Source organism: Orycteropus afer, unplaced genomic scaffold (assembly GCF_000298275.1).
Source record: "Orycteropus afer afer isolate SDZICR_OR568_19922 unplaced genomic scaffold, OryAfe1.0 scaffold00597, whole genome shotgun sequence".
Classification (NCBI taxonomy): Eukaryota; Metazoa; Chordata; class Mammalia; order Tubulidentata; family Orycteropodidae; genus Orycteropus; species Orycteropus afer.
In genome coordinates, this window is record NW_006922184.1 from 999,460 (window position 1) to 1,026,410 (window position 26,951).

Sequence of the window (26,951 nt, forward strand, 5' to 3'; positions counted from 1 at the left end):
GTGTGAGTCCTCCTACTTTATTCTTCTTCAGTAGTGCTTTGCTTATATAAGGTCTCTTTCCTTTCCATATAAAATTAGTGATTGTTTTTTTTTTTTCCATCCTTAAAGAATGTTGATAGGATCTGGATTGGGATTATATTGAAGGTATAGATTGTTTTAGGTATTACTGATATTTTCACAATGTTCAATCTTCCTATCCACGAGCATGGCATGTTCTTTCATTTATGAAGATCACATAGTTCAGATAAGGATCTGTGTTATGAGCAGCATTTACTATACGTAGTTAAGCTGGCAGGAGCTGAAATTTCTGGTGTTGTGATCTACACACTTAAAACGAACAGGTTTCCCTGTACACAGTTCTCCATTCAATTATCATTTTAATACTGTACTTACCTAAACATTATTCTTGCACACATTTTATAATAATGAATACAATATACAAGCAATTTATAGTTCTATCTTATCTCATTCACAACTGGCCTTGGTTGTAAATACTTAGTTGGTTGGATATAAAAGCACCCCAAATATTTATAGGAATCATATGATTTCTCATTAGTTGACTCTTTCTTCCTTCACCAATTATGTTCTACATAAATAGAAGAACATACCATGCTCATGGATAGATTAAACATTGTGAAAATGTCAATGCAATCTTTCAATGCAATCCCAAGCCAGATTCCATTAACATTCTTTATGTTTATTCTAGTTGTATACTCACTATTTTTAATATGTATCTGGGGAGTTTTGAGAGAGAAAGACAGCTCAGTGATTGCCCTTGGAAGATAGTCTAACAGTAAGTGAATTACCGTATAATATGGAGGAATATACATACTGGCATTTTTATTTCTGGGATAAACTTTTTTTGGTTTAGATTTTCTCATTAAGCATTACCACTACTTATTTTATGCACGCATGGCAGGGACACATTTTTGCAAATACATTTAAATGAAGAAACTCAGCAATGGGAAAATGATCCGCACCCCAAAAAAGTTACAAATACAAGACATTGAGAGGCAGTTAAGAAAGTATGGATTGTAAGACTGTACCCTCCTTGTGGTTAGGAATTGAGGAAGGTGGGTGACTGACAATCATACACCTAACTTAAAACTCACTGTCCATAAGTCAAGCCTTTCTTTGGATTATCTTGGTTACATAGACCTAGGAAGTGGCTATATAACTGCATTTAATGTTCACAAAAGGAGCGCTAGTGGGTCCGTGGCTAAGCACTCAGTTGCTAACTGAAAGATCAGCCATTAGAACTCATCAGCCACTCCACAGAAGAAAGATGTGCCATCGGAAACCCTGTGGGCAGTTCTACTCTGTCCTTTAGGCAGGTTCTCTGTGAGTTGGAATCCACTTGACGGCAATGGGTTTTTTGTTTGTTTGTTTGTTTGTTTGTTTGTTTTTCAGTGAAAACAAAACAAAACCAAAAAAAAAAGTTTGTTTTTTTTTTTTAAACCAAACAACAAAAACCCATTGCTGTCAAGTCTATTCCAACTCACAGAGAACCTCCCTATAGGACAGAGTAGAACTGCCCACAGGGTTAGTGTTCACAGAATCTGATTGATTATTAACTGAGGCTGGGGATCTCAGATGGAAATATTGTCCAGATAGTTACTTTTTCAAAAGCAATAGAAAGAACACCAGCCAATTGCCAGGGGGCATTTCAAACCTAAACTAGGTACCACGGAATCAACAGTGACCCCATGTGTGTCAGAGTCCAATTGTGCTCCATAGGGTTTTCTTTCTTTCTTTTTTTCCCCCCTTAACTTTTTTCATTGTGATTTGGATACGATTTTACAAAGCAGATTCATTTTACATTCAATAGCTCATACACATGTTATTTTGTGACACTGATTACAAGCCTCACAATGTAACAGCTCTCTTCCAACTTCATCCCTGAGGTTCCCTTTTCCCCATGTCCTTCTTTCCAATGCATTCCTGCCTTCTGAGCTTTCTCCCTGTGCAGATACTGCCCTTCTGATCTCTCCTGGTTTATTGTTCTAAGAAGTGCACCTTCCTGGTGTAGTTGTTCAGCTCATTGCCTTGTTTTGGCTGAGAGTTAAGCCTTGGAAGTGAGTCCAATTCCAGGTTCCTAGGGTCTTCAGTGGCTGATTTCATTAGAAGTAGCTTGCCAAGCTTTTCTTCTAAGAGGCCCCTGGGTGGACGGGAACCTCTGACCACTTGGTTATCAGCCTAGGAGGGTAACCATTTGCACCACCCAGGAACTCCATTCCAAGTCTAGATCCATGATTATTCTTTGAGGAAACACCAGGAGTAAGTACAGATGCCCAGCTTATCTTGTAAAGTTTGCGTCATCATGTTGTACAGATCTGTTCACTGTGCAATGAACCTTTTCTTGCGGGCCTTGTATGTTTCTGTGTCCACAGGAGGAAAGAAGTAGGGTTGGAATGATGCTGGAAATCCATGTGGCAATGTGGGAAGGAATGTGTATTTTCATCTACAGGAAGTAGAAATTAGATTCTTAGAAATCAGAAGAGTCTTCACTTTGCCATAAAGTTCTGTCAGCAAATCAAACCCAGGTAGACCTGACCACGGTTGGGAGGTTTTGCTTTTGCTTTCCTGTCACTGCAACTGAATTCTGATGGACACCAAGAGAAAAATTGACCGGGATCACACAAGGCTCAGAGAGGCACCAGTGCTGCACTGCATGTCTTTGGTTGAGGTCCAGTGCACTTGGAGCAAGTCTTCCTCATTTGGCATGTAGCCAACGAGAGATAATTAACTCAAAGGGCAGCAGGCAGCACACTGACTGAACTTGACTTTGCCAGTTTGCCTACCTTGAAAGCCCGGAATGGAGTGCCTCCAAATGGGTACCTGATGCAGTTTTGCAAAAGGATGGCCAACTCTACCAGGTTGGGGATCCAATTCAATGACCTTAGATCAGCCGAAAGGAGAAAACCAGGAGGCTTGTGGATGGTATGGTCCCCACAGACAACGGGCTTTCCTCTGGGGATGTGAACATTACTAGTTGAGATGAAGCCCAAAGTCTTGGTTTTCTCCAAAACTGCACAAACACAATGGTGTGGAAGTATTTTTCATGAACACACAATTCTGATATTTCTATCCCAATGTCCTAGAAACAAGTATAGATTTGTGCAGATTAATTTCTCATAGTATGGCAAATAACTGCTGGGAGATATATTTTAAAATTACCTCCTAGCTCCAGCTAATGGCAATAATCAAATAACACATAAAAATTAGTTTATATAGATTTTATAAATCAGATAAAGTTTTATATTACCTACCATTAGATGAGGATGCACTTTTGTAAGCAATGAAAGTGTTGTTGGTGTATGAGGTTCATTTCAAGCAGGAGTAGAACAAAATAGAAACAAGTTCATTGAATTTAGCCACCACTTGTTATTGTTGTTAAGTACCGTTGAGTCAGGCCAGACTCCTGGCGACCCTGTGTACAACCGAATGAAACATTGCCTGGTCCTGTGCCAACCTCGCAGTTTGAGCTCATCGTTGAAGCCACTGTGTGGGTCCATCTCGTTGAGGGCCTTCCTCTTTTCCACTGACCCTCTATTTTACCAAGATGATGTCCTTCTCCAGGGACTAGTCCCTCCTGAGAACATGACCAAAATATGAAAGATGAAGTCTCGCCATCCTCCCTTCTAAGGGACATTCTGGTTGTACAGATTTTTTTGTTCTTCTGGCAGCCCATGGTACATTCAATATTCTTCACCAACACCCCAATTCAGGTGCATCAATTCTTCATCAGTCTTTCTTATTCACTGTCCAGCTTTCTCATGCATATGAGGTGATTAAAAATATCTGGCTTGGGTCAAGCACACCTTAGTCCTCAAGGTGACATCTTCGCTTTTTAACAGTTTAAAGAGGACTTTTGCAGCAGATTTGTCCAGTGCAATACGTCACCTTAATAGCCACCATTAACTACCATTAACTGTAATTTTTCCTGACAAGCCCTCTCTCATCTGATGATGGGTGAAACATTGGGAAAAGTCGACTGAAAAATTGCATGAAAACGCTAATGAAATATGTCCTTGTATTTTAAGTGTGCCCAGTTCAGACATTTAAAATAGAGCAATTTATAATGTGTTAGCAGCCAGAACTCCATCTTGTTTTAAATAAATTTATTTTTTTACTTCTGGTGAGACTCTAACGCACTCAGAGAAGACTCATGACATTTCACTGCGCAAAGCTCGTCATAAATTGAATAATGTGAAATAACTTTATTAGAGAACTGAAGAAAGTGATGTGGCAATAATGCATTTTACAGTAAAATTGGATAGTCCGCTAAAGATCAATGAGTGTGTTTGTTTACTTTGAAGTGAAAGGACAAAGCCTTCATAATGGAGTCCAGGGAAGCACTCTCATTGAAGGAATCAAGGTCCAATGAAACGAAAAGCATTCCTAGGCTGAAGTGAATCCTGGACTAGCCTGTGGTGGGCTTTTCAGAAGGAAGAATCACTGTCTGACAACGTGCTACCGTGAAGCTGCCCTGCAGTGAATGGCAGTCCTCTTGTGGCCACACAGAATAAAACAAGCTGAGAGTCGCCAGGGTCTTGTCCTGTCCCAAACTTTGATTGAAAGGGCACTTTATAAAGGGAGAAAGAAACAGCAGGGGGCATCCTCATTTGCATCACCAAGTGCTAACGATGGAGCTGCTTGATGGGCCCGCTGTATACACAGAAAGAACCATTTTACACTGGCCTTTACCCCACCAGGATTTTTTTTTTTTTTAAAAAAGACAAAACAAAAAGTTTATCTCAGCAATGATGCATTACTTTAAAAAAGAAATAGAAGAAGAAAGCTAGGCGCAGCTTCTCACATAAGCAAAAATTGTGGGACTCTCAAGGTTTTGTCTTTGCTCAGTTCAGACTGTTTTTAAAGCTACTTCTCTCAGCCAGAGCTCCAGCACACTAGCCTTAGACCTCACACAGGCTTATCACTGTCAAAACAAAGTACTTCTGAATCATTATTAAAGAGAGCAGGAATATCGTACTGACCCTGCCCAGGAAGGACAGGATTCAGAACTTCTGCTAAGTTCAAAATCAGGCCCCATTAGCAGGGACCAAAATGAATTACTGTCTGATAGTTTTGGCCTTGATGAAATGAGTGGAGGTTTGAGTTCAATGCCTATGGACAGATGTTCTGCAGACAAAAATCTCAGCTCTTAATTGGCGCTAATTAGCACCCTTGTTGGCAGGGAGGGATTGACAAGAAATAGAAATCACCAGAACTGTTCTTCGAGGGCAAGGTAGGTAAACCAGCGCTCTTAGCCTTCAAGGACTCTTTGTGCCCCAAACAAAGAAAGGCTTCACATTTTTAAGTTGTCATTTCAGTGAGATGCTGTGCCTAGAACACACATGAGCTTTTATTTTTAATTAAATAAAGTGTAATTAGTCAGGAAACAATCAATATGGTGAAGTGACAGGCGCTTCTTTGGTTGGCGTGTTTGTCCCTGCTTAAACAAGCAGAAGCCAAAAAGAAGAAGAAGAAGTTGTATTAAGATGAGAAAACCGATCTCAGCCCATTCTAGATGCTCACACTAGGATAGAACATACATTTTGTAGTAGCAGTAGTCCCTGCAGTCTTGCAACCAGCACAGTAGGTCGTTTCAAGGCTCTGCTGAAAACCACTTCTGTTGTGAAATGGGGAAATGCTACCAGCCTCTTAAGAAAGCTAATGTCTGCAAATAACCTGAATGCTGGGGTGGGGTGGGGATGGGAAGGGGGAAGGTATCCTATAAACAAACCAGATTCCATCAAGCCAGTTCTACTCATGGCGCCCCTGTGTGTGGCACAGTACAATTGTCCTCCATAGGGTTTTTAATGGCTGAATTTTCAGAAGTACATCAGCAAGACTTTCTTCCAAGGTGCCTGTGCATGGATTTGACCCTCCAGCCTTTCAATTAGCAGTCTATCGTGTTAACTGTTTGCATCACCCAGGGGCTCTCCTGTGATTACAAAGTATCGCTGAAATGAATGGTGGTGGGGGAGTTAGTATGTGGTGAGGGAGCCCGTGGCTGCATTCTAATAAATACTACGCAAAGCTAGAGAAACATGCTTTAAGTTTCTGCAAATGCTCCTCACTCTATGATTGCAAGCTTGGGAATTATGCAAAGTAGTTATTTTTGCATTTATTCAATTTAGTGCTAATAAGGGACTCAAAGAATGGATTAAAATTGTTTTTAGTAACATGACAGATTTTCTCATGTTGTAGCATGATGGTGTCGATTTTGGAAGAGCTACAGAGGGTAGCTCTTAAATCTGAATGAAAACTCATATTTTGCCCCAGGAAGACCAAGGGAATGTTGTTGTTGTGTATGCCATTGAGTCAGACCCGACTCCTAGTGACAACTCCTTGGGTTTCCAAGGCAGTATCACTACGGAAGTAGATCGCCCAACCTTCCTTCTGAGGAGTGGCTGGTGGGTTTGAACCACCAGCCTTCTGGTTAGCAGTCAAGTGCCTTAGGCACTATGCTACCCCAAAATGAATAGATCCAAAGAATTACCATCAACAAGGCATGAGAAATCATAGGTGGTGTTGGAGTGGTCCTAGGTCAAGTTCCTGAGAAGGAGACCCTGACACAAACGCTCTTGTGAAAGTGATTTAAAGAAGTGAAGAGAGCAGGGTAGGAGGAAGGAAAAGACTCCAGCAAGTGGTCCCAGCTGGAGCCTGGCTTCAGGCAGAGCCAATGGAGAGTCCCGCAACACAGGGTTGCCCATCTTGAGGTAAGGGGACAGAGAGGGCCTTCCTGGTGAGGTGCAGTGTGGATTAATAACCTCTCAAACAAAGTGATTCTTTTTCCACAAAGGGCAACTCCCTAGAGAAGGGCCTACAGTAGCCGGGGCAGGTGCCTTGGTTTGGTGAAAGGGTTCTGGGAAGGCCTCCTACAGCCTTCACTCTAGGGTCAAGGTTCTTTGAGCTTCCTGAACAACTTTCAGAAGATCAAGCTGTTTATTGAGCAGAATGAAGTCCATCTTTGAAGAACAAAATGAAAGTATATTTTAATGATTAGTGACAGTTGTCACGTAGATGAGCTAAACACTATTTTCTTCAAGGTGAACAATCCTATTTGAAGTACAAGACAACATAGATGTTCATTTGGGTGGTTGCATGTTCATAACTCCCCTTCCCCCCAAAAAAACCCATCACCATTGAGTCAGTTCTGACTCCTGGAGCCCCCATGTGCCAGGGTAGAACTCGGCTCCATAGCGTTTCCATGGCTATGCTCTTTCAGAAGTAGACCACCAAGTCTTTCTTCCAAGTTGCCTCTGGTGGGTTTGAACTACCAACCTTTCAATAAACAAGCAATCATTTACCCATTTGCACCACCCAAGTACTTCCAACATGTGGCGGACAGAACCCTAAATGTTTCTTTAGATGGTGAGGCAAGTGTATGGAAGTATAGCTATCAGGGCTATGAGTGTAGGTTTTGGGGAACGGAAGACTGAAGCAAAGCCCATGTCCTTCCTTGCCTTTTCACAACTGTGGTGAAACTAACAAATTTTGTGACCCATGCCCCCTCACCTGCACTGGGATCATTGGCTGCACCCTGCCCCATCCCTGACAGGGGCTGTCCGGGGTATGGCACATACCCTGGGGACGCCATCCTGCAGCTTCCTCTTTCACCACCCTCTCAGAACAGCCTGGATTTAGGAAGCAGACTCTGTGGGCATCTGCAAGCATTCCTTTCTAGCTAACATCGTTACTGAAATTACCAAGTGAGGAAGCACCTGCTGGACCGCTCCTCGGGAAATTGATAGAGTGATGAAGAGCGCCAACAGATCTGCTCTTTCCTGTGGAGATCAAATGCTCAGAGGAGGCAGCCCCGCACTCTTGGTGAGCCTCTCTGCTCAGTGGATTTTCGCTGTGTCCTTAACCAAGCCAGACTTCCGACTGGCTGGTTTGCCTGCTAGTTCATTCTCTGGCTTTGTGGTAGGACTTGATGCCAAGAGAACCCACTAGAGACCAAGAGACAGATCAGGCTGTTGTCCCACATTCTCTCTCCACTAAATCACAGTTTTCTTTTGAGGGAAGGTGGCTATTGTGAAGCTGTCAAGCTGAGGCACGTTAAATGGGCTGAAGTGAAGGCTCCTATTAATAACAATGGCAGCTATCTCTGTCAGATGCAAGCTCCACAGACAGTTACAAGGCAATTTGGCGCTGATAGGTGGGCGATTAAAAATAACAAAAGGCAAGAAGAATGGGAGGGGAAAACCCCTATGACTTTGTGGTCTGAAAGCCAAGAGGGCAGCTAGACACCCACATTTGGAACTTGCCAGCAGTTCAGGTGGCCTTCCCAATGTCAGGAACAGGGTGTGCCCCTCGAGACAGCCCTGGCCAGGTTGGGGGATGGCCAATGAGCAGGGGGGCCACAGCAGCCAAGTCTGTGTCGAGTGCAAGGCAGCTGGAAGATGATGGTTGCAGAGTCTTAGTGGGAGTGGCAGTGTGGAGGAGCAGCGTGGACACTTTTATGATGCCATAGCTAAGATTGTGCAGCTTACATGATAGGCAACCAGAAGGCGATTAGAGGGACACTATCTCTCAGCTCAAGGGAACCCCGATTTAAATCTAACAAGTGAATTACCTTAGGAGCTGCCACCAGCGATGCATCCTGCTTGGAGCCAGGCTTCCTAATCCCATGTGTCAGGGGCTGAACATCAATTCATCAGTGGAGGCCTGGGCCTAGTGAACCCCCTGCAGTGCTGGGCCGCCTGCACACCAGGCCAGCGAGAACATACACCCTTTCCCTACCCAGAAAGCCTCCTCCCTAAAGAGATCCCAAGTCCCATTTTACCTGTGTTGAATCCATTGCTGTAGAAAACCACCAGTCTGGTACCCAAACCACATCCTCACCCCGGCATCTCCCTTAACTGCTAACGTGAGCTTCCTTCCATCAGCCTGACGTCCAGTTAGAGCAACTCATCCATATTGTCAGCCACGGTAACCCCGTGCCTGCCTGTGGCTTCTGTCAGGTGGGTGGGCAGTGGCAGGTGATGTGTACTGGGGAGAGGCTGCTCGGGTTTGGAGATAAAAGAGTCAGTGAGGGAAGGAGGAGACTTTGCTAGCAGGTTCTTGACTGGGTCCCCTCCCCATCCAGACAGTTGTGTCTGGAAAAGACAAAGTGTGAGGCTTCTGCTGACTGTGTCAATGGCAGTCGTAAAGTAGGAAAAAATGGTGGGAGAAGGGGATTATGTGGAGGAAAGAGCTCATTTTCTCGCAGTGTTTTTCTCTGTAGACGGGACGAGGAATGCATCTGGGACCTTCTGGCAATGTTTGCCATGCAGGGTGTCAGCACAGTTGATAGGGACACAGGCTTTGGCATCAGGAAGGCCTGAGTTGCCATTCCAGCTTCTCTTCCTCACCACCCCGACCAGCTGTGTGACCACAGGCTGATTTCTTAACAACTCTCTCTCTCTCTCTCTCTCTCTCTCTCTCTCTCTCTCTCTCTCTCTCTCTCTCTCTCTCTCTCTCTCTCTCTCTCTCTATATATATATATATATATAACAGTTTTATTGGGACATAGTTCACATACCATAAACCTCAGCCTTTTGAAAGGTACAATGCAATGTTTTTAGTATATTCATAGGATTATACAACTAGTACCACAGTCAATTTTGGAACATTTTCATCATCCCTGAAAGAAAACCTGTGACCGTTATCAGTCGTCCTTCCTCCCCGTGTCCCTCAGCCCCTGGCTACCACCAATCTGCTTTCTGTCGCTGTGGATTTGCCTATTCTTGATAGTTCATACAAATAGAATCAGACAATGTGTTCTTTTGTATCTGAATGTATTTCACTCAACATCATGTTTTTAAGGTTCATCCATGTCATAGCATGTATCAGAACTTCATTCCTTTTTATGGCTGAATAATATTCCATTGAGGAGCTCTGGTAGGATAGTGCCTAAGTCACTTGACTGCTAACCAGAAGGCTAGAGGTTCAAACCCATCAGCCACTCCTCAGAAAGAAGGTTGGGTAACCTACTTCCGTGGTGATACTGCCTCGGCAACCCATGGGGGGTGGCTATGAGTCGGGTCCGACTCGATAGCACATAATAACAACAGCAATATTCCATTGTATGAATTGTGTTTCCTCTGTTGATGGACAGTTGAGTTGTTTCCACCTTTTGTCTATTGTTAATTATGCTGCTCTGAACACTGGTGTTGCTGTCAAGTTTATTTCAACTCATAGGAACTCTAAAGAACAGAGTAGAACTGCCCCATAGAGTTTCCAAGACTATCAGTCTTTACACAAACAGACTGCCTCATCCTATTCCTGCAGAGTGTTAGGTGGATTTGAATCTCTGGACTTTCAGTTAGCAGCCGAATGCCTTAACCACTGCACCAGCAGGGCTCCTTGAAAGATTGAAAGTGCTTTGATTTTACTAACTTCTTATTCCCAGATGACCGAATCTATTTTATTTGGGGTGATTAGATTTTGATTCAGAATAGATGTTATAATTCTACGTACTAGCTGATAAATACCAGCCAGTCTTGGAATCTGCCACTCTCCATATAGCTATGTTTATCACTGTCTCTGTTTCTTTCTCTGTCTAGACAACTAGGTACCCACCTATCGAGAATGTGAATCTATGTAACAGGATAGAAATAGCCTAGTGCTAGGATAAATATTCAGAATTGGCACCTTCTTACCTGAAGCCTGAAGCCAAATCTTTACAGAATAGATCTCCAATTTCATAAGATTTTCACCTCCAATATGTGAAACCTACTTTGATGACTCTCTGTTGTCACTTAAACAGCTTTTATACTCCAGACTTGGTGACTTCTTTCTGAATGCATCAATATAAGAGCCTAGCTAAAATAGTTCCTAACATAAGTAAAGTAAAAGTAGAAGTATTTATTAAGCACTCACTGTCAGACCCATTCATGTGTTATTTCAGTTACTCTTTGCAACAACCCTGCCCAGTAGGTATCAGCATCCTCATTTTAGAGATGAGAAAATGGAGGCTCAGAGAGGTCAACCATTTGCCTGGATTTGCACTACTAGTAAATGCAAGACCCCAAACTGGACCCACAGTTCATCCAACTCCCAAGTCTTTGATTTTCCCTTTACAACATGACACCTCTTACGAGAGTGGATTTACCAGAGCCCTTGATCATCAGCCATCCACAATATTTCTGTTTCAGAATTAGAAAGGCAGCTCTTTCGAATCCATTGCTGGGTGTTAGTGCATAACAGTAGATCTCTATGTCACTTATCAACAGTCGGCCCTCCCCATACCTTGACAATTCCTCTCTCAGCAGTCAATCTGCTCCAGCTCTTAGGATTCAAAAACGGGGCTAAGGCCATGCTCTCATGTGCTCTCAGGAGGGTCACAGGGCTTAAGATACACCCACGTTGTGTTGGTGAGCCGCAGATAATTCATTTGCACTAAGCTGAAGCTGTAAGGTGCTCTGGTGGTGTAGTGGTTAAACCACTCAGCTGCTAATAAAAGGCTGGTGATTTGAACCCACCAGCCACTCCGCCGGGAAAAAGGTGAGGCTTCGGCAGAAGACTGACAACCCTGGAAACCCTATGGGGCAGTTCTATTTGTCCTGGGGGATTGCTATGAGGTGGAGTTGACTTGATGGCAGTGGGTTTGGTTTTTTAGGTTTTAAGCTGAAGTTTGGAGAGAGACTGCCAAAACAGCTCAACATGGCTGGCTTTCCACATCAATGCAATTGTACCATGTGCTATAATTTAGAGTGTAAACAAGTTTTCTACAGAAGCTAAATATATCATGCAACTCATTTAACATGCACAGAAGGAGCTGTTATATTATTTCAGTCCCATTACTCAAAATGCTCAGAAAATTCCTCTGTATTAGAGTCAGGGTGGGATTGCCTCTGCCACCAAGCACATCAACATTAGTGTTGAGTTCTCGGGGGAAATGCATGCCGCATACTGTTACTTAGGGAAAATATATGCCCAGACATCGTGGAGCCCCTTCAAAAACAATTCTCATTTGCTTCAAACAATAGGATCAAATTTTCAATCAGGCAACCCAGCAGCTCTGCGTTTATAAAGCTTGCCGACAGACGTGAATGTCAATCAAATGCTGATGTGTTGTTAAAGGATTCATAATTGATGGAGTGCGGAGGTAGAAACTGAGGCTTTTCCTGGCACATTCTCATCTCATCCTTACCTACATGGGGAGAATTGCTTGCGGAAGCCATATGTGATGTCTCACAACTGTTTACATTGGAGTCATTGTCAGAACAAATTTGTGTTCCTTCTGTCTAGCCAATGAATCAACATTGATACTGACTTTTAACAACACTTGAAACACAGTCCTCTGTGGTTCTATTTTCATTTCTAAGTATATGTTTAGAGCTGATCTAACCTTCCTACCTATTAAAGTATACCTTAAGGTAGGCAATAGTATGTCCCATATTCTTTATCCAGAAAGGAAGTCTCTTTCTCTACCGAGTCTTTAAAGAGCTTGGGTCAGAAACAGGTATGAAATTTTATCAAGTGTATTTTTGGCTTCTATTGAGATAATCAGGAGTTCTGGCAGTGTAGTGCTTAAGGCATTTGACTGCTAAACAGAAGGCTAGCGGTTCAAACCCACCAGCCACTCCTCAGAAGGAAGGTTGGGCTATCTACCTCCGTAGTGATACTGCCTCAGAAACCCAAGGAGGAGACACTATGATTCGGGTCCAACTTGATGGCACATAACAACAACAACAACATTGAGATAATCGTATGGTTTTAATATTTTATTTGTTGATTATACTAATAGGTTTCTTCATATTAAGCTGCTGTCTTTATATTTCTGGAATCTACTGGATTAATATTTTGTGATACACAAATCATTTGAATTTTATGCAAATTTGAACTTTTAAGAATTGAAAAAGTTGATATGATGACAGCAACAAAGACTCTCTTTGTACCGAAAAAACCTAATCTACCTCTGTTTCTGACATGCAAAAGCTATTTGTGGCAAAAGTAAACCAAAAACCCAACTCAGCTGTCAAGTCGATTTGACTCGCAGCGACCCCTCCTTGGGTTTCCGAGGCAGTATCACTATGGAAGTACATTGCCCAACCTTCCTTCCGAGGAGTGGCTAGTGGATTTGAACTGCCAGCCTTCTGGTCAGCAGTCAAAGGCCTTAGACACTGACAAGGTTTTTATTTAGTGTGTGAGACAACTGTTCTTACTACTCTCTCTGGATGTAAAAGAAGATGGCTGTGTCTTTTACCAGTTGAATCAGTCATGCCTACGCCTTGGTCTTGCCCTTCACCTTGCCCTGTCTTGTGTGTGTGTGCTTGACAGGTGGTATTCATGCTCACCTGCTGGAAATGCTCCCAGGTTCCTGGGTTAGATATGCCTAAGAAGGTCTCCCCAGCTCTGGGATTCTATAGGGTTGAGACACTGTCAATATGGGTGATAAGACAATCTACCTCGTTCTACCCTAAATGAAAGCCTGGGGGAAAAGCTAAGCATATGACTCGGGGCATTTTCATAAACAACTGACCAACTTCACTGTCCACATTTTAGTTGGGCCGAAATCATCAGGTTTAAATATTTTGCTTAAACAGTCTGAAATGAAATGTGAATTCTTCATACATCAGCATAAAGGAAATCCTATCTGCTGTGTCAATTCAGGTAAACAGCACTTCTTGACAACTTTTCTCTAGAAATGGGTTTGAGAAACAGTTTAAAGCACTCCAACTTAAAGTGTACTGTTACCAGCATCTGGGAATATGGAATGTCTCCGGTAGAACTAAGACCTGGTCCTTGCCCCCATTGAGTTTAATGCTAGGCACAGTGGCTGTCAGCAGGCATGAGTTGTAGTGCACTTAACAGCAACTTAATATTTCAGTTGTTTTGAAGAGTTTCCTTAGATGGAGATTAGTGGACCGGCTCGATAAAGGAGTTCTTTACTTAATCCTTTAACAATTAGGGACTGATGTGGGGAGATGAGTAATGAAGTACCCTCTGTGACTGGAAGGTACCACAGGGGTTTCTTCTCTCTAATCAGCTGTGGTTGATTTAAGAAGCTGAGGGAAAGACAACTCCAAAAGGAAGCCTTGTTGCCAAGAGATCTGTCCTTCCTGATCAACTGAGAATGAAGCTATCCAGATCTGTCTCAAAAGAGAAAGCTTGGGTGCCAGAGATACCTCTTCTGCCTGGTAGCAAAGTCCTAGCAGAGATATCTGAGCCTGGAGAGAATGAGGAGATATTGATCAATCTAGAGATGCAGCCTAGATGGATGTGTGGGAAGGATGTGCTCTCCTTGGAGTATGGCGCAACTGGTGATGTAAATGCAGTGCCTTCAGAGTGACGAAAGAAGTCCTTCAATGTCAAAGTCATCAATGTCCACATGCAGTGGATTCTAATTCTGAAATGGCTCCAGAATCTGATCCCTTGTCTTTCCCATCACCCCAGTTCACGCCTTGGCCCAGGTCATCACTCTCTGTTACTTGGAGTACTATAGCAAGGGTGGGCTAATTAAGGGTCTCCTTGCTACCTCCTTCTTCCAATAAATCTATATTCCAATAAATATCTATTGCTGCCAGAGAACTCTGCTGCTGACTCTCCACACCCCTGCCCTACTTCAAAACGGTGGTGTCCCATCCCTGTTGTTCTTTAGGAAAAGATGTGGCCAAATCTCACCCTAAGATACCTCTAGGCTAATCTCTTCTCACCTGCACCGAAACAGAGTGTACTCCAGCCAGACCAAACATCCCATCCTTCCCCCAAAGACCCCAGTCTTTTAATATCTCAGTTCTGCCTTGGCTGCTTGTTCCCTTCTTTCTCACCCACAGTTACATTCTACCTTCAAGACTCTGCTGGAATGCCACTGTTTCCATGTAGCCTCCCCAGCCTTTCCAGGTGGACTTGAACGGTCCTTCTTTTCACCTTCTGTACATGCTTCTACCATTGGACTTACAGCCTGGGATTTTCATGATTTAGTTATGCAGCCACTGCCCTTGCTAAACTGCAAGCTTGTTATTTGCTTCCCCAGGGTCAAACACAGTCACGACCCTGGCAAGTAATAATGATAGTAATAGTCACTATCCACTACTTACCAACCATTTGACATACATAATCTCATTTAATTTTCACACCAGCCCTCTGAAATAGGTACTATTATTGCCCCCATTTCACAGATGAGAAAACTGAAGCTATGATAGGTTAAGTAACTCATCCAAGTCCACCTCCAGTAAGTGGTAGAGCTGAGGTTCAAAGTCAGCCCAGTCCAGTTCCAAAACCTATGCATTTTACTGCTGCAGTATTGTCTTACCCACACATACCAGGTCCAGTAAATGGTTTTCAATGAACCCCTATTACATCACCTGGATGACGTCAATTTCACCCAGTATATCTCAAAGGACATTGTTTCGAGATGACTTGTATGGTCCTACCAAAGAGAAGAACATCAACTATCAAGACCTAGGCTTGGGATCGTTTTTAAGACAAGAGACTCTCTTTTTCCCTTTGGCATTATCCCAGCATTTGTTTTCAGGGGCAGATTGCTCCACTGGGTTGTGGTTTTCTCTGGGGAAATCCACCCTTAGAAATGCACACACACACACAACCCTTGAAAAATGGTACCATCCTGTTTTAGGGTATGTAACATATTCTTGAAAACCATCTGAATTCTATCAGGCAGTTTGTTATTAGCATGATCATTTGAGTTCCCACAATGAGAGAAAAATTGCATTACCCAAAGAAATATACAAAGAAAATTCAAAACAATGACTATAGAGCAGAAACTAAGTATTGTGCTGAAATGATATGAGCAGTTCTAAGGCAGCCCAAGGTTGAAGAGGTGGCAATTTGATACAAGTCAATTGTCGTATACATCAAGGCTAACACTATCAGCTTTGGCTTATATATGTAATGTAGATACAAATCCGTATGTACCACATACACATCTGAAACTGTACAATTACTCTTTTCTTTTTTCTGCTACTACCTTTTATGTACTCAGCACTCTGGCCAAGCAGACAATTCAGGATTTTCTGAATCTCTGAGGTAGATAGTATTTTTATTCCCATTGCACAGAGGAGTAAGTCGAGGTTCCGCAAGGTTAAATAACTTGAAGGCAGGTTCTTTGACAGTATGCAATTGCACTATCTGTGGTGCCACAATTACTTCCACAGCATGAGGAGACTTAACTAGATAAGTTGTTTTCTCAAAATATCTTTCTCTAATCCTGGGCTCTCCAGACCACCACCCCCTAACCTGGGATTCCTTGAAAGATCTTATTTGACAGGGAAAAGGATTTTTGAGCTAAGAGATTCTTGAAAACCATTGACCTAGCACAACGGTCAGTAAACTTTTGCTGTAAAGGACCAGATAGTAAGTATTTCAGGCTTTTGGGCCCTATAGTCTCTGTTAAAACTACTCATCTCAGCCGTTGTAGCATGAAAGCAGCCATATATAATTCAGTAAATAAATAGGAATGCTTTTGTTCCAATAAAATTTTATTTATTGACAATAAAATCTGTATTTAACATAATTTTCACATGTCATGGAATATTTTTCTTCCTTCAATTTTTTCTTTCAGCCATTTAAAAATATAGAAGCCATTCTTGACTCATGGGGAGTACAAAAACAGGGGAGGGCTGGATGTGGACTGAGGGTCTCAGTTTGCCAAACTCTGGTGGTGTGGTGCCTAAGGCACTTGACTACTAACCAGAAAGTTGGCAGTTCAAACACACCAGCCATTCGTGAGAGGAAGACTCTACTTCCGTAAAGATTTACCACCTTGGAAACCTAAATGGGGTTGCTATGAGTCAGAATCGACTCAATGGCAGTGAGTTGTGTTTTGGTTTAAAGGAACTGTCAGTGCTCAAGCTAAGGAACCGAAGTAACCTTGTTGTTCTTTCTATCTGCTGTCAAGTTGGTTCCTGACTCATGGTGACCTCGTGCAAAAGGGGATTGAACTGTTGTGATCCATAGGGTTTTCATTGGCTAATTTTTGGAAGTAGATTGCCAGAACTTTCTTCCTACTCCATATTAGTTTGGAAGCTTTGCTGAAACATGTTCAGCATCCTTGCAACACAAAAGCATCCCCTGAGAGATAGGTGGCACATGAAAGTGCGTTGGATGGAATTGAACATGGGTCTATCACATGGAAGGTGAGAATTTCACCATTGAATCACCAGTGCCCTCTAAAGTAACCTTATGAGATGCCTATTTTCTGAAAGCCCTAGAAGGCCATCAGCTGGAGAAGACACTCCTTCCTTGGTCCACATGCCTATCGAGGCACAGAAGCGTTTACTCCCAGGCTGCAGGTTCATGTGTGGCATGGGCCAGAGAACCCCACTGGATAGATCTTGGAGATTTATCCCTTTAGAATACAGTATACATCTTCAAATGGCCACAGCCCTCAGACTAGGACTCTCCAGCATTCCCAGTGGGCTGGCCATTGAATCAGAACAAAACTCTTAAGTGAAAACTTTGGGAAAATTCAACGCAGCTCCCCCCGAGCAAAAGCCTGAGCACCTGCCTTCCAACCACCAAATGGGTCAATGCAACACAGACTACAAAGCACCACCAAAAACAATAATGAAAAACAACCCAGTGCCATAGAGTCAATTCTGACTCATAGCAACCTTATAGGACAGGGTAGAATTGCCCCATAGGGTTTCCAAGGCTGTGAATCTTGACAGAAGCAGAAGTGCCTCATCTTTTTCCTACAGAGCCAATGATGGGTTCAAACTGCTGACCTTTTAGTTAGCAGACAAATGGCTTAACTACTGCATCATCAGAGCTCCTATAAAGCCCTAGTTAGGAAAATATGTAATTCCCTGGGTAAGTCTAAAGCAGTCATGTTTCTCTCCTCCCAGCTCACTTTATGAAGAGGGAGTGCCATGTAAGGATTCAATAGGGCCAAGTTAGGATTAGAGCAGAGAACCACAGCATGACTCTGCCTGATGAGAAGGCACAAGTCTCGGGCATCAACAGGACTCTTGTGGGCTACCCAACCCGCAAGCCAATTTGGAGCCATCAGAAACTTGCTGTGATTGCCATCAGTTCTGGGTACTGATGAATATGATGATGATTAAAGCTAGTCCACAGAAGATACCATCATAGTTGGGCCACAGAATGAAGCAGCCTCCACCTCCCCTGGACAACGGAGGTAGAAGTGCTTGCTGTATCTCCAACACCAGTCCAAGTCCAGTCTCCCCAGTGTGCACTATGAGAACAAGACTCAGGCCACCAGGTAGAGTCTACAGGAAGGTGCACAGCGACTCCTAGCAGTTCAAGCTTTCTAACAATTAAGGTTGTCAAACAATAGAAGGGTGTCCCCTGCTCCCCATCACACAGAGGCTCTATGGCCCTATGTTGGGGATTGCTGTGGATTGCTCCACTGGACTAAAGAACAAAGCCCATTAGAAAATCCTGTGCTTGAACTCAGATCTGTCTGGCTCTCAAGCCCATCTACCTCCACAAAAGCCTTCGTTTCCGCAGAAGCTTCTTTAACAGTATGTTAAATCCTCTTTCTTTCCTGTGCGAAATCCCCTAAGCATTCCACTGTGTCAAATGGCAAGGCTGATGGAGTGTTGCTGTTAGTTGTTGATGAGTCAGCTCTGACTCATGGTGAGCCCATGTACAACAAAACAAGCCATTGCCCAGTCTTGCGCCATCTTCACAATCGTTGATGCGTTTGACTCCTTTGTTGTGACCACTGTGTATTTCAAGTGCCTTCCAAACTAGGGGCCTCGTGTTCCAGAACCATATCGGATGAGCCCTGCTGTAACCTGTCCATCGTGATGGTGTTTGAAATACCAATGGTATAGCTTCCAGCATCACACAACACACAAGCCACTGTAATATGACAAACTGGCAGATGGGTAGTCTTATGATTTCACAGTGTCATGGAATGTCCCAATGAGAAGAGCCCTCTGAGGCCCCAGTTTCAGCTTGAGGCCCAGAGAGTTAGGGAAAGAGATGATTCTGGGTACACCTCTCCCTCCACTCCACATCGCCTCCTCAATCCTCTTCTTGTTCATTCCATCTCATCCGTCCCCACTTGCCTCATTTGAGCTTTTATGGATTGTCTCCTCAGAGCAAGGATTTGGTTTTCAATGCAGTGTTGTGGACTGTTCTTAATTCTATAGACAGTGTAAGACACAAACATAAAAATGGGGTTGTTATACACCGTGAGCTATTAGACCCCGAACAAACATCTGAAACCACTAAGCAGGTCTACGTCTTTGTTCTGTTTCCATTTAATGAAGAACAAGGGTTCATTGTTTTTTCTTTTGTTTTTTTTAAGATAACACACATAGCCATACATTCATATGAGCATGGTTTTTTCATATTTGGGGATATCCAGATGAATTTATCTATGGAATTATAACCTCATGAAAGGAGATTAGCATTTTTCTGCTGAGACAAACTTAACTGCAGTGGATGTAAATGGGACTGCTATAATAATTAAATCCAAAATCTTTCATAATCCTATGCCCTCCCTAGAGTAATGTTCAACATTAGCTATGGATGAAAACGCAAGCAAGTACATGTATATTCAATAATAAAGCTTAATAGGTCAGGGAAGCAGTGGAATGAAATGAATGCCTAACACCTCCAGAGGTAACTAATGGTGGTTTGCCTTCTTAGTTACTTCCTTGACTTTTGTTTACCAGACCTTGCACATATGCCTCAAGTCGTCTTTTATTAACAACCAAATCCATACCAAGCTTGTTGCATGGGGATGTTGAATGTCAGTTGCTATGTAGGTTGATGGCCCATTTCTAGTACTGTCCATTGGAGGGCATTTTATTTCCATGTTGAAATCATATGGAATTGACTGGATAGTAGAATGACTGCTGGGTGCTGGACTCCCGTGCTCTGGCTTTGGATTCACTGGTTCTACTAAAAGGAGAGAAGCTGGAAGACTATGAGTCCGTTTTCAGATCCAGCTGTGCTTCCTTTGCCTTAAGATGTGGCAAGAGGCTTTTCAAGCCATCTTGGCTTACCTCTAGAGTGTTCAGCAAATGAAGATGAGAGCAGCACAGGCTTACCATGACTTGCACTTGCGATTACTTGTTATTAATACTAACGGCCTACATTATTTCTGATCAGGACGATACACTTCCAATACCAATAATGCTGTCTTGCAGGAAGGTAGTGCTTTCATAAAGCGCAATGCTAGTCATCAACTCCTGTTATCCTCACCACCACCACCGCCACTCTGTTAAAAACAAACAAACCACGACAGCAACAACCATTTGCTGCTGTTATCAACTCTGACTCAGGATGACTCCATGTGTGTCCGAGCAGAACTGTGCTTCGTAGGGTTTTCAATGATTGGCTGAATTTTCAGAAATAGATCACCACACCTGTCTGCAAAGGCACCTCTGGGCGGACTTAGACCTCCAACCTTTTGGTTGGTGGCCGAGCACTTAACCATTTGTGCCACCCAGGGACCATAGCACTCTGTGAGGGACCTTAATTACCATCCCATTTAACAGATAAAGACACAGATGAATCTTAGAGAGGGCCATTGATTTACCCCAAATAGCAGAGTTTATAATGAGTTGAATCCACTTCTTTTGACTCCATTTTAATATGCTGTGTTTGGTTTTGGTTTTAGAGTTGTTGCTCTTGATTTTCTTACACCATCTTTTATAAGTTGTACCTTCTTGGAAAATGCTATAAACTCTCGAGTTCTAGCTGGAACCAGTGGTCTGGGTTCCAAGTTTGCCTCCATCCTTCCCTAGTGATGTGACCATGAGCAAGTTCCATAACCTCTCTAAGCCTCAGGGTTCTGTCTACAAAAGAGAAGTAGTAGTCACACCTCCTTCGGAGGGTCATTGTGAGAACCAAATTGCATGCTGCTGGTCCAATACCCAGCACCTTCCCTGACACAGAGAATGAGCCCTCTAAATGCTGAACACTTACATGTCAGTTAATACATAGACATTTCCTACATACAAATCGCAATATGCATATGGCAAATGAAGCCTCTTCATAACAAGCAAATCTTTGAGCTCGATAGCTCACAAGAATGACAGTCTTCAATGACTACAACATGTTATAAAGAATTATGTGTTCAGAGTCATAAGCCTGCAACTGCAAAAGAAATGCCAAGGTACATTTTTCTCTCCTTCTCGAAGATCTTCTAAACAGCCATTCATCTCCTGAAGGACAGTCATAAATCCTTCAAATTTCATTTCTCTGAAACCAGCTCCAACAGTTGTGTCCTCCCCGCCAGTCATGCTTCATATCAGGCTTGGCTTTTCAGACTTCAGTGAACACATCTGGTCTTCTGTAGCTGAGCATCAAAGTGAGGAGAATTATTGGATAAGCATCCTGACCTCAATCTCTTCCTGACATTGGAATACAGCATAATGTTGTCCCCTATTTATCCAATCAGAAGCTGCCTCTTCCCTCCCCATCTTCCTTTCCTGGGGAAGAGGCACGACACAATGGCAACTTGAAGACTGGCTCTGGCACTCACTAGCTGTGTGATCTCAAGCAAAGCACTTCACCTCTCTGAACCTTTCTTTCCCTGTCTGAAAAATGAGGATAATAGACTATATCATCTCTAGGAGGCTGCTGTGAAGAACACAGAAGTGAAAAAGTTGCAACCTCTGCCCACATGGAAATTAGGGACTGGTGGAGGAGAGAGACCTATAGAAAAGTCCCCTCTGTAGGAAGCAGTGCTGATCCAACCATATACAAGGAGCTGGGGAGAGGAGGGGAATGGGACGGAGCCAAAAAGGATTCTTTCTGAGGCGGGGGTTCCACAAAGCTTTTATGGAGGAGGCGGTATCTGACCGAGCTGTGGAGGAAAAATAGGATTTCCAGAGGTGGGGGAGGGAATTCTAGCCTGGGACCAAAGAAGTCTGAGACTGACACTAGAAGTAAGAGACAGCACAGCATGCTGGGGAAATAGCAGTTGGTCCAGAGAGGATTAAAAAAAAAAAAAATCCACTGCCAAAGAGTGATTCCTACTCATAGTGACCCTATAGGACAAAGTAGAACTGCACTGCCCCATAGGGTCTCCAAGGCTGTAAATCTTCATGGAAGCAGACTGCCACATCTTTCCCTTGTAGAACCACTGGTGGGTTCGAACTGTTGGCCTTTTGGTTTTGGCTGAGTCTTTAGCCACTATGCCACCAGAGTGACTTAAAAAGCCCCATAAGATTTCCAAGGCTGTCATCTTTACAGAAGCAGGCTGCCACATCTTTCTCTCACAGAATGGTTGGTGGGTTTGAACTACTGACCTTTGGGTTAGCAGTCGATCGCTTAACCACTGTGCCACTAGAGCTCTTGAGAATGCCCCCATTTGGAGCCAGGGGAAGAGGTCTAACGTTGTACTTGATTCATAGAAATAGAAACACCATTTGGTCTTTGAAGCTGTATAACTGGAATTGTGAGTTAACGGGTCACTCTTCTGCTGCAGCTCAAACTTGGAGAGAGAAATGGTAGCACTAGAATTACTATCCATGGAGAAACAGAAGGCTCCGTCTGCTCAATAAACAATTTGGAAAGTGCCAGTTCATCACCAAAACTCAGACCAGTCATATTTCTCAGTTACCTCGGCTTAGAGAGAGATTTCTTATCCACATCATGGGCTTGCGTCGCTTGGATCGAATTTTACGGGAAGAGATAGGTCATATATCAAGAAGATAATGGCCATTTCTCACCCAGATATTTTGTGGCCACTGAGTTGCCAGTAGCAGAGGGCACTGAAAGGCAGTGGCCGGTCACTGGACCTGAGCCTCTGTCATGCAGAGAGCTGCAGCAGACTTTGCCAACAACCTCTAGAGCCTGGGGTGGGCTCGGGCCCTTGCTCTCTCCTGTGAGGCTTAGAGTATCTTGTTCGGGAGAGATCCAATACCACTTCCCACCTACACAGTGATTGATCTGTTCATTGATTGCACTTTTAGTAGTAAAAATATATAGACTCCAGGCATTGGTCGAGATGCTGATATAGCCCTTTCCTCCCCTTGATTTAGGGGAAGGTGGAGAGGGAAAGATGTGTGTGGAGTACAACATAAATATAAGCGCTCAAATATCTAATTAGTTGAGAGAATCTTGGTTCCTTCTGCACCTTTGACAGAAATTTAGCTGTCAGATTATAGCTCCAATATTTATTCTCATTGCAAGATGGATCTGAGGAGTGTTTAGAAAAAACACTTTCTAACTTGAATGCCACTCTGATTTTTTTGTAGGATGCTTGAGGATGACCTGAAGCTGAGCAGTGATGAAGATGACCTTGAACCTGTGAAGACCTTGACCACTCAGTGCACTGCCACTGAGCTCTACCAGGTAGGGATGGCTTAGAGCCTAGTTTGCAGCCTAATGGGAGGGAGCAAAAAGAACTGGAATGGTTTTGCCAATTGCAAGCCTGCTCCCTGTTTCCTCTCTGGTCTTTGGAAAGAAGGAAAGAAGCAAAGACAGGCATAGTGTTTCCAAACAGGTTGGATCGCCTCACCTCTTCAGTAAAGAGATTCTGAGCTTTGTGAAATTGCTTTCACCCCATCGCTCCCCTTTCTACTTCCCACTCACAAACAGTGGTCAACAAACAAATTGGCTTTCCTTCTCTTGGACTAAGTATTGTCTTAGGGCAGGTTTAACCTTCCTTTTGTAACTTCGATGTGAGACTGAGAGCCCCAGATCATGAATTCAGGGACAAGGGGGCCTGCAGATGAACCCATTTAGAACCTAGCTGATCTGCCAGCTTAGGGGAACCTTCAGGCAAAAGGCATTGGACAAAAGCTTGCTGCTGCTCTGCCCATTCTTCCATTCTGCGTTACAAATATTTACAGTCCTTACCACCAGAGAAAATGGCAGGAACATGTGTTTTTGACATTTCCAATAAACTGGCCTTCTCAATTTGGAAAAGCCAAGTCGAGGACGGCCATGGAGTGAGTGCATGATGGCAATGACACAAGTGCATTTTCTGTAGAAGAGAGATCTAGATCACACGTGAGGCCTTTCTAGTGACCTCACAACTTCCAAACAATGAAGAGGGACACACAAGCATTGTTATGGATTGAATTGTGTTTTCCCCACCAAATATGTATGAAGTCGGGCCCCTGTTTGGAATATGGGTTTTCTTTTGCTATGTTGATGGAGTCATACTAGTGTAGGGTGAGTCCTAAACCTAACCACTTCCTAGTTGTTATTAAAAACAAAACAAAGCAAAAAACCTGAATAGACACAAGATAGATACCATGGGAAGACAGACACACACAACAGCAGATGCATCTGCAGGCCCAGGAATGCCAAAGATTGCTGTCAACTTCTAGAAGTTGAAATAGACAAGGAAGGACCTCCCCCTGCAGCCATTCCCTGATTTGGACTTGTAGCCTCCTGAAGTATGAGAAAATAAAATCCGGTTCTGTAAAGCCACCCACTTGTGGTATTTCTGTTACAACATCATTAAAGAACTAAGTCAAGGGTTGCCACTCTTTTGTAAGCCATTACCTTGTCAAGTTCCTCCTTCAGTGAAATCTGCAAAGTCACAATACTAAACGTAGGCTGTTTTCAGGAATGTTCATGGGCTGGTATTTTAAGAGAGTCTGCAAATACGGAATTCCACACTCACTAAATATTTTGTGAGAAGCCTACAAAGAAAAGCTTAAGAAAAGCTCTCAAGGTTCACCCCCTCCATTCTCATCTACAATTGTTTACCACACTACAACTCCTACCCCTCAGTGTAATTTAAAAATCTAATCCACCTCCACATGTCGTATTGCACTAGGCAAATCTACTGCAAAGGGAACTCTAAAGTGTTGAATAGCAAAGACACTTTGAAGACTAAGATGTGCCTGACCCAAGCCATAGTATTTTTAATCACCTCATAAGCTTGTGAAAGCTGGACAATGAATAAGGAAGACCAAAGAAGAGTTGATGCTTTTGAGTTGTGGTGTTGGCAAAGAATACTGAAAGTACCATGGACTGCCAGAAGAATGAACAGATCGGTCCTGGAAGAAGTGCAGCCGGAAGGCTCCTTGGAAGTGAGAATGGCCAGACTTCGTCTCACCTACTTTGGTCATGCTGTCAGAAGGGACCATTCCCTGGAGAAGGGTATCGTGGTTGTTAAAGTGGAGGGTCAGCAAAAAGGGGAAGACCCTTAGCAAGATGGACTGACAAGGCGGCTGCAATGGTGCACTCAAGCATAGCAATGATTGTGAGGCTGGCACAGGACCAGGCAGTATTTCATTCTGTTGTACACGGGGTCACTACTCAGCAACATGAGTCAGAGCCAAGTCAACAGCACCTAACAACAATGACAACAATCCACCTGCAATTCTGTGTGGCCCAAACTGTCCTCTCCCTCATGTTTCCCACTTTTTCCTATTTGCATTATTTGATGATATGTCAAAATTGCATCTTTGCAACTCTGGTGTTTTATCACAAACAAGCATGAGGTGCCTGTGGAGTATGGTGTGCTGGCCTAAGCCAATTTCACAGTTGTTTCGTAGGGGTGTGCTGAATGTACAGAATGCAAGCCGCCCCCTTCTTACTTGAGTCGTAGGCTTCATATCAAATGTAAAATGCACACTTAATTTCCAAGAGCCGTAACATTCCTGCTTTCTGAATTTAATGCACCAATGACAACAGCATTGTATTTGTCAAAAAAAAAAAAAAAGAAAGAAAGAAAGAAAATCCTAGATAATTGATTTTGACAGATGCAGCATTACCTTGTAATGGAAATGTTGAATCAACAATAAGCAAAAGCAGATCTTGCGTACGGACTTCTGCTCTATCGATTCTAATGAGTACAACCTGCTTGTTGGTTTATGCATTTGTCATTTTCTGTATTTACCATAAAAAGTGGCGTTGTGTCCGCCAGGCCCAATCACCCGGATTTTAGAGTATGTGGGGGGAATTCGTGTAAGTGCTGAGACTCTCAGAGAATCAGGGCTGTGAGTTGGCACCTATCTGCGGCATGCTGGCCTCAGAGCAGCCATGAGTTCCTCAACAAAGCTGAGGTTCTCACTTCAACTTTCAAGGGAAGTGTGAATTGGGGGTGTAAGGTAAAGAAGTCAAAGTCACCAGGTGGTTCAAAAGGTTGACCTGCTCAGCTGCTAACCGAAAGGTTAGTGTCTCAAGTGCGGCCAGATGCATCTGGGGAGAAAGACCTGGCAATCTGCTTTTGAAAACTCTATGGAGCAGTTACACTCTGACACGCATGCAGTTTTCATGAGTCGGAATTGACTCAATGGAAACGGCTGTCCGGTAAAAGGCTAAATGGCTGCGTATATACATTTGGATTCCTTCAGCTGCTAATGGGGACTGCTGTTGTTGTTGTTATAGTGTGCCATGGAACTGATTCCGACTATAGCAATCCTACAGGACGAAGTAGAACTGCCCCAGAGGGTTTCCTAGGCTGTAATCTTAATGGAAGGAGCCTTGGTGCAGTGCTCAAGCACTCAGCTGTCAACCAAAAGGCGGCATCAAACCCACCATGCGCTCCCCCGGAGAAAGATACAGCAGTCTGCTTCCATAAGACGAGCCCGGACAGCTAAAGACCAGAAGAGAATCCTCGAGCAGCATCGAACGCAGCACTCCCAGCAGTGTCTGGTCAGCTCTGTCTTTATGAGGTCTAACATTCTTTTACAAGGATGTCTAGGTTGGAATCATTTTCTTTTATCTCTAAAACCAAAAACCCACTTGCCATAGAGTCAGTCCTGACTTATAGCAACCCCATAGGACAAAGTAGAACTGTCACATAGAGTTTTCAATGCTGTAATCTTTATGGAAGACTGTCCCATCTCTTCTTCCACAGAGTGTCTGGTGAGTTTGAACCACCAAATTTTCTGTTAGCAACCACGTGCTTAACAATTGCACCAGCACAACTCTTTTTCTTTATCTCTGTGAGCATTGCCGTGGAGTCAGATCCGACTCATAGCGACCCCTCCTTGGGTTCCCAAGGAGGTATCACTTCGGAAGTAGATTGCCCAACCTTCCTTCCAGGGAGTGGCTGGTGTGTTTGAACCGCCAGCCTTCTGGTTAGCAGCTGAATGCCT

General features: G+C 43.4%; 1 protein-coding gene across 1 annotated transcript in view; it reads left to right on the top strand.

Moving 5' to 3' along the window:
• The window catches only part of AFF2 (AF4/FMR2 family member 2), a 431,977-nt gene that overhangs the window by 262,269 nt on the left and 142,757 nt on the right, over positions 1–26,951 (top strand). Inside the window, 1 exon segment of the mRNA XM_042783029.1 lies at positions 23,145–23,241. Coding sequence (XP_042638963.1) covers positions 23,145–23,241 — 97 coding nt within the window.